This window comes from Rattus norvegicus, chromosome 19, assembly GCF_036323735.1.
Source record: "Rattus norvegicus strain BN/NHsdMcwi chromosome 19, GRCr8, whole genome shotgun sequence".
In the NCBI taxonomy this organism is placed as follows: Eukaryota; Metazoa; Chordata; class Mammalia; order Rodentia; family Muridae; genus Rattus; species Rattus norvegicus.
Window position 1 is genome coordinate 47,249,403 of NC_086037.1, and position 8,503 is coordinate 47,257,905.

At 43.6% G+C, this 8,503-nt stretch overlaps 1 protein-coding gene across 4 annotated transcripts in view; it reads left to right on the forward strand.

The window, feature by feature from the left end:
- The window catches only part of Tmem184c (transmembrane protein 184C), a 16,100-nt gene continuing 7,597 nt past the window's right edge, over window positions 1-8,503 (forward strand). The window contains exons 1-7 of one of the 4 annotated variants that reach the window (XM_063277896.1): window positions 1-148; window positions 491-707; window positions 3,314-3,444; window positions 3,532-3,568; window positions 5,128-5,333; window positions 6,804-6,878; window positions 8,342-8,435. In XM_063277896.1, coding sequence (XP_063133966.1) covers window positions 117-148; window positions 491-707; window positions 3,314-3,444; window positions 3,532-3,568; window positions 5,128-5,333; window positions 6,804-6,878; window positions 8,342-8,435 — 792 coding nt within the window. In that variant the 5' untranslated portion in view covers window positions 1-116. Of the gene's footprint in view, window positions 708-845; window positions 1,943-3,313; window positions 3,445-3,531; window positions 3,569-5,127; window positions 5,334-6,803; window positions 6,879-8,341; window positions 8,436-8,503 lie in introns of those variants that run through there. The other 3 variants (XM_006255422.5, NM_178330.1, XM_063277895.1) reach the window with 3 other exon arrangements.

Here is an 8,503-nt window from a genome sequence, read left to right on the forward strand (position 1 = left end):
CCAATCATAAAGCTTTGCGTTGCGGGACAAGGTTAGCCCAGCCCAGCTTGAAGCCACGCCAATCATTTTCAGTGGGCATGTAGACGGAAACGGAAGTGCTCTTACATCTGTTAATAATGTGTACAGCTACAGTGGAGATTCCGACCGCGTGAGTGAGGCGGGTCTGGGCCGCGTCTTCCGGGGCGGAAACTAGCCTGCCATAGCAGGAAGGAGGGAGAGGGCTGGTAGGGTACCAGTCTCAGGTCAGACCCCTAGTTCCCAGAATCCCCAAGTCACCCCGACTGTCCTCGGGGCCATGATGCAGCCAAGACTCTGGGCGACTTCCAGTTGAGGCGGCGGCGTCGCCGCGGCTACACCGGCTGCATGCGGTTTGGCCGGAGAGGATGCAGCCTGCACCTGCAAACATCCCGAGCGGCCACCGCTGCAGCAGCCGCAAGCACAGAGCGACCCGAGGACGCGGCTCCAACGGCTGGTAAATCTTTCCCTATAGGGCGACTGACGAAAAGGCAGCCGAAAAAGAGGACTTGCCAAGATCATGGTTTAGTTCGTTAACTCGGGTGTTTAGAGAGAATTCGTTTTTTAAAATGCCTTGCGCATGTAATCGGAATAACTGGAGGAAATGGATTCGACCTCTGTTGATACTCCTTTATGCGTTGGCCATCCTGGTAACCGTACCTGTTTGCATCTGGGAATTTCAAAAATTAAAGGTAAGAAGGTCCTACACCTCTACCCTTTCTTACGCTAGTTGACAGAGTTCCTTTGTCTGCCATCTAATGCTTGAGGTCTGCAAAACATTTTGGCTTTGGACATTAAATCAACCTGTCTGGTTTTATTTTGCAGCCACAGCTGGTCCGGGTGGAGAAAAATAGTTAATGTACTCTCTTACAATGGGCTGCTTGCCCAATATCCATCAGTCCCAGAAAGAACTTTATCTTGAAATCAGATCTGCTGTGCAGATATAGGACTTGACCAGATCAAATAAACTACCGTGAAAACTACGTTTTGGATTTTACAAGCTTTTAGCCCGCTTCCTGGAACCAAAGGATTCTTGTTAATTTGACTTTGCTAATTAACTTTACGTTTGAAGTTACATGTTTTCTTTATTTTAAGACTTTAATGAGATAAAGTCTCATGTAGACCAGGCTGTTCTGGATTTTGCTTTATAGCCTAGAATGATCCTTCTACCTTCCCAGCGCTCCAAAAACAGGTGTATCCATCATTCTGTTTATTCAGCGCAGGGTTGAACCCAGGACTTTGTTCATTTGAAGCAAGCACTCTACCAACAGAACTTCATTCCCAGACTGAAGTTAGTCCTTAATCAAAGCAAAAATTTTTACAAACGTCCCTTGTATGCTCCTTTATATTTAAAAAAAAAAAAAAAAGTAGAGGCTCTACTCTGGCGCTCCTGGTTTCCTCAGCGCGGGGATCTTCGTGCTGGCTAGGGGGTCCTCCGATCTTGAGCGTCCTGGCCTCCACCCTATGTCGACTCTGCGCTGGTGAGGCTAGTGTCGGACACCGTGGCCCAGGTGACGCCCTGGGCGACCCTGGAGGCCTCTGCCCGCCTCGGGCACAGCATCTATCCCTGATGTCTGGCTACGCTCCCTCAGGGAGCTACTAAGAAGAAATATGGGGATTGGAGTCTCTGTGGAAGGACCTTCTCCATTGACCAAAAGCTGTCAGTCACAGCTCCAGGACCTGTGTGGGCGGCTGGGCAAAGTAGGGAGGGGGCTAAAATTGGCCCTGGGACCAGATTCTAAACCAGAAGACAGACTCTCACAGCTTTGTGGTAAACGAAGGAAAGGACCAGAGGAAAAGGCCAGCCCCAAGTCAGGGAGATCGCCTAAAAGGTTCCAGGGTTGTGAGGAGGAGGCGGAAGTGGTGGGAAGAAAGGAACTAGAAGAGAGACCCAAGCTGGAGTCATCAGAATCCGCATCAGATGCAGGTGTGTTAGCTGATACTGAAAAGCCCAGGCTCCAGAGACTGGCCCGGGCATAGAGGAGGCCGAGAGAGGTCCAGCTTAGAGTGTGGAGGGACCCAAAGTTGTCCAGGACCAGATGCCCCGGCTGCAGCAGTTTCGGAAGGCCTTCCTGGAGGGGCTGGGGGAGCCCCCGTGGAGTCTCAGCTGAAGCATCTCTTTTTGAGATCATCTTCCCTGAAATTATGACCTCATTTCACCCCTTCCTGTCAGCCTTATCTCTTAAGTATGGACACTCGCATTAGGGGTTAAGTTTCAACATATGAATGAGAGAGAACCCAGCCTCGTTCCTAATGGTCAGACTTTAGACAGTGTCCACAGTTAAAAGAGTGCTTGAGATTAAGGACAGACAAAAGGAACAGCAAGGACCTGGCACCAATATTTCACAGGAATTTACGGAGAGGGTCAATGAAGCGAACACCCACTGGGTGGGGAGAGTTTCAAGGGCAACATTTGAAGTGTCCACGCTTGGCGCCCTATCTCACAAATAGAAAGGCCATTGGAGAGCTTAGTGACTTCACTGCTGTTGGAAGGGCCTAAGCCAGAACAGAATAGTTTAAGTAGGAATATGTGCTAGAAACAGTCTGGAGAATAATGGAGTCTTGAAGATTTTTGACTCTGAAGGGGACTGAGAAATGAGAGGACAGAGGCAGAGGGTGGAGAGTGAAGGAAGCTTTGGGGCTGTGTGATTTATTTTTAAGGTTACAGGCATTAACTAGAGCACATCCCCAAGATAGCTCTAGTTTTTTATGTTAAGTATGAATTTATTTAATCCTCTTAGAATATAGAAAATTGTCCCGTTACACAGATGAGAACACTGAAACAGAGGCAAGTGCTAAGGGCACATGCCTGTAGGAGAGACATGGAACTTTATTCCTGTCAGCACTCTGGGAGCACTTGGACTTTGTGAGTGGTCAGCACTCAATCCCTCACATATAAACAGCAAGCAAGCGTCACTGTAGAAAGTAATTAAGAAGCTTGGAATGGGCAGAGGTCTTGTGGAGATGTGCTTGTTTGCTTGCTTGCTTGAGGAGGGTTCTTTTGTGAAACAGGGTCTCGGTATACAGCTCTGGCTGTCCCACAGTTCACAGAGCTCCATCCGCCTCTGCCTCCAAGGAATCTAGTACCCACGTCTGACTTCAGCAGCTGCCCACACTCACACATGCATATATACATGCAATTGTTTAAAAAGTAAATCTTTTTTTAATTGTTACTGATTATTTGGGAAATAACCAAACTATATTACTAATCAAATGAAAATTTAAGAAATACAAATATTGGTCCTTATAATTTTAATATCAAAATGCAAACAAATGTGGTTTGTTTTTGTTTTTTAAGGTTGGTATTCACACAAAAGTGTGGTTTATTGCTGGAATATTTCTACTTTTGACGATACCTGTATCCATGTGTGGAATTCTTCAACATCTAGTGCATTATACCCAACCCGAGCTGCAGAAACCTATAATAAGGTCAACTCTTTGTATGTTTGCTATTACTGATATTGACTGACTTTATTCTTAAACATACATTAAATGTTTATGTTTTATTTCCCATAGGATCCTTTGGATGGTCCCAATCTACAGTTTGGATAGTGTATGTATATTTTATTATATTTCACTAAGAATTCTTTTGTGACATTTAACCATGCCTTCTAGAGAATGCTTAATAAGAACACAATATTGGCAAAGAGAAATTAACAGTGAATTTTTTCTCACTATTTCACATCTGCTTGTTTGTTTTGTTTTGTTTTTTCAAAACAGGGTTCTGTGTGCCCTTGGCTGTCTTTGGAGCTCACTCTGTAGACCAGGCTGGCTTTGAGATCTCCCTGCCTCTACCCCCTGAGTGCTGGGATTCTAGGTGCACACCACTAAAACCTGGCTGTTTTGGTATGTTTTGAGGCAGGGCCTCAGTATTTAGTTCTGGCTGTCCTGGAACTCACTCTGTAGACCAGGTTAACCCAAACCTCACAGAGACCCTTCTCCCTCCGTCTCCTCTTAGCACTGGGATAAGTGTTATGTTCGCCACTACAACTGGTAATGCTCACATATTCTTTAATGTTAGTAAAAGAAAGGTAAAATATGAAGAAAAATGCAAATATCTTAAAGATTTTAATGTGTAGCTGTTTTCCTTTCTCAGTTCTTACATTTTCAGATTAGCAGCTCTTAATCTTTTAAAGAATATAGTATTATAAATTACCTTCAGCCCTAGTTAGCCACAGGGACTTCCTCCCCAGCCCAGGCACCAAAGTGTGCTGATGCTCAGGTATCTCATGTAAAATGGCAAAGGCACATGAACTAGGTTCGTCTCTCCGATACTTAAGTCATCTCTAGGTGACTTATGACACCTGATAGAATATCAGTGCTGTGTGCAGGTAAGAGGACCTCTGAGTTCCAGGCCAGCCTGGCCTGTGTAGTGCAAACCTGGGGATGTGGGCTGTTTTGAATATTTCTGCTCCAGGATTGGCTGAACCCATGCTTGCAGTTTCTGAAAAGGATGCTAATTGTTCACTCTCACACTTTTTAGTTTATCAACTCTTTTATTTAACTCTTTTATTTGAACCAAACGAAGAGGAAGAGGAGGAGGAGGAAGAAAGGGGTTTCGGGGAACTTTCCATTAGTGGTAATTAGATATACAAAAAATATCTTCAGCCAGATGTGGTGGTGCATGCCTTTAATCTGAGCAGTCAGGTAGAACTGAGCTGGAGGCCAGTCTGGTCTATATTGCGAGTTTCAGAGCAACCATGGTAACATAGACCCTGTTTCAAAAAACACTAAAAAAAAGTCTTCAGTAGCATTTTCTGCGATCATATTGAGATCAACTGACTTTTCATTTTACATTCATTATTTACCCCAAATGCTTATGTTTTTGTTTAACTGGATCAAAGATGCCTTATTACACTTTAAAGCATGTTTGCAGGACTTGGGGTGTAGCTCAGTGATGGAATACAGCCTCGATTGTTCAATTCTCTGTGTTCCCTGCCCTCCTCCCCAGATAAGGTCCTTCTGGGTTATTTTAGAGTTTACTACAAGTATGTGACAAGATCCCCGATTTTATGGTTGTCTGAGTCCCGTGGATGAGTGGGCACTGAGTGGAGTTGAGTGGAAATGTTATTTCGGCTACTGCTCTTCTTCAACATCTTTGTTTCTCCATAGTGGGTGGCTTTGAAATATCCCAAAATTGCAATATACGTGGATACATGGAGAGAATGTTATGAAGCTTACGTAATCTATAACTTTATGATATTCCTTACCAACTACCTGACAATCCGATTTCCAAACTTGATGTTACATCTGGAAGCTAAAGATCAACAAAACCATCTCCCTCCATTATGCTGCTGTCCACCATGGGCGATGGGAGAGTAAGTATGGTTGGTTTTGTAGAAGCAGAATTAACTATAAGTCAGCTCTCTCCTAGGCAGAAGCAGCAGGCAGAGCCCTTACCCTGTTTAGCATGTAGTAGAGTCTGAAAGATAACAAAATACATTTATGTATATGTTGGGAGGTTTTCTGTTTTTGTTTTTACATTGCTCAATGAAATGTTTATCAATGTATGCAGAAGAAAACCTTAGAAGATATTTACTCACCATCGTTCTTACACTCAAGAATTAGCTCCTACAGATCATGTTCGTGATCCACAGCTAGTTAAATGACTTAGATTAGGTAGGAAGACAATATATGACAAGAAACAAAAGCAGTACAAATCTGTTTTCTATTCCTGTGTGATGGTAAAGGAAAATGAGTAAGCTCGTGTCACTTACTAAACAACTGGAGAGATGTCTCTAGGGTTAAGAGCACTTGTTGCTCTCACAAGGACCCAGGTTAAATTCCCACCCAAGTAGTGACCCTTAGCCATTCCAACCAGTTCTGGGGAATCCAACGGGCACGTGTGTGGAACGGACACACAGACACACACACACACACACACACACACACACACACACACACACACATTCAGACAGAGCATTCATACACAAAGTAAAATAAATAAGCCTTAAAAACAAATGGGATTTTTGGTTCATTTCTTTGTTTGTTTTGGCTGTCCTGGAGTTGCTCTGTAGACCAGGCTGGCCTCCGACTCTCAGAGATCCACCTGCCTCTACTTCCTGAGTACTGGGATTAAAAGTGTGGGCCACTAAAAGGTTTAAAACAAAGTTCTTAAAGTAGAAGGTTAAGGTTGCATGTTCTACACAAAGAACATGAGTTATTCGCCTCACTGCTGCACAAATGCTGACAGAAGCCACTTAAGGAGCACAGGGTTAGTACTGGCAACGAGAGTGAACTCATCGTAATGAGAAAGGCAAAGAGAAATGAATGATGCTGTCCACAGGCAGGGTGTACTCCCTTGTCCTGGTAACTCTTTCTGTGAGCCCATCACAGGGAAGCTGTATCCCAAGCGGAAGTGCATGTGCACTTGTAAATGCACGGTGCACCGTTCACTTGTGCCTCAGTTTTTCTCCTGAGCTTTGTCCGTTGGCTGTCCCTGGCAGAATCCCCGAGGTGAGCAGCTTTGTTTGGCTCACAGATTCAGACCACTTGGGCATGTTGATTTGAGGTAATCATGGCAGGAGTAGGAAACAGGAAAAGACCAGGGTCCCAATACCTTCTATTCTATGTTCCACTGTAATGGGATGGGGTGGGGGTGTCTTTCAGAGATAGTTATTAAATAATTTCAGAAAGGGCTTCAGGCTCCCTTGTTGCCATCTGTGTTCGTTCCCTCCTGTTTTAGAGGAAAGTTGGCAGAATTCAATGTAGTTGATATCATTTGTCAAAGGGATTGGTGTTCTGCTGCTAAGAAGTAGCTGAGATGCCTTGTTCTCTTGCCTTTGCAGAATGCTGCTCTTCAGGTGCAAGCTAGGAGTGCTGCAGTACACTGTCGTCAGACCGATCACCACCGTCACCTCCTTGTAAGTGGGACTTCCTTTACCGCTTTCTCTTTTTCTTCCCTTCCCTTCCCTTCCCTTCCCTTCCCTTCCCTTCCCTTCCCTTCCCTTCCCTTCCCTTCCCCTCCCTCCCTCCCTCCCTCCCTCCTTTCTTCCCTCCCTCCCTCCCTTCCTCCCTCCCTCCTTTTCTTTCTTTCTTTCTTTCTTTCTTTCTTTCTTTCTTTCTTTCTTTCTTTCTTTCTTTCTTGTCTTCATGCTACATGCCTGGGAATGTAGCTCAGTTAATAGTGTTTGCCTTGTATGCACAAAGCCCTAGGCTTAATCCCTAGCACCACAGAAACCAAGTTCATGGCAAATAATCATAGCACTTGGAAGGTAGAGGCAGGAGAATTGAGAGTTTGAGGCCAGCCTGGGCCATGTCCTTAAGAACCTATGTTCTTATATAGGAAAAGGAAGTAGAAAAAAAAAGAGTGTTGTTTAACAGTGTAAGTCTGGTCTGCTACAAAACCACATGTATAAAAACTGGATTCCATTGTGGTGAACAGGGCAAAGAATTACCACAAGATTCACACCCTCTGACAGCATACTGTAAAACCCTTCAGGAAAAAAAAATCCTTCTTTAGTTGGGATAATCACACAGATTTATTTTCTGTGTTGTTAATTTTATTAACACTTTCTTTAACTGTTGCACACATTTAATTTCAGCACTCAGGAGGCAGAGGCAAGCAGATCTCTGTGAGTTCGAGACCCTCTTGGACTATTAGAGAGACCAAGTCTTACATTAAACACAAAATCTGTTTGATGTCAAAATGTGAGGTATAATCAAACCACCTGGGAATCTGTCCCCTAAAAATCCCAAAAATGTCAATTTATGTGATTTTCTGTTAGACTGTATATTGTGCAACTCACAAAATAAAAGAAAGCCATGTGAAGAAAACAGTTCAATTCTTTATCCTGTCATTGATGTAAAGTCATTTATGGAAGTGAGCTTTATTTCTTTGCTGCTTAGAGATATGGTGAGCACATAACTTAATACTTTTGGGAAAATGTCCTTGGGGGAGGGGGATCTGGACCAAGTTAAAAGGAATAATCATATCATACATTTCTAGAAAAATGTTATTCTGTCAGTTTTTGAACCATCGTTGACCAAAGTCACGTGATCACCCATAGGCTCTCTAAAATAAACCAATTCTAAATTCTAAGCATTGCTGCCGCTGTACCTTAAATATGTGTTCAGTGCCGGAGGCGAGCATGGTTAAGAGCTCTTGCAGAGGTTTGGTTCCTAGAACCACCGTTGCTGCTCACAGCTGTCTAGTTAATTCCAGTATTCAGTGCCACAAGCACACTGCATGCACACCATGCACAGGTATATGTGCAGGCAGAGCATTCATGCACATAAAATAAAAGCGAAATCTCTAAAGGATACATGTTAAGATATGGGTCTACTTGGTTAGTCATAAAGTTGTCTGATTTTTGCCTCTTTTTAGAGTTTGTGAAATTCTCGGAGTATATGATGAGGGAAACTTCAGTTTCTCCAATGCGTGGACGTACCTTGTTATATTAAACAATTTGTCACAACTGGTAAGCAATAATCATCTTCTTAATTGGAATAAATTGGTTTCTGTAGCCAAATATTATTGAAAGACCCT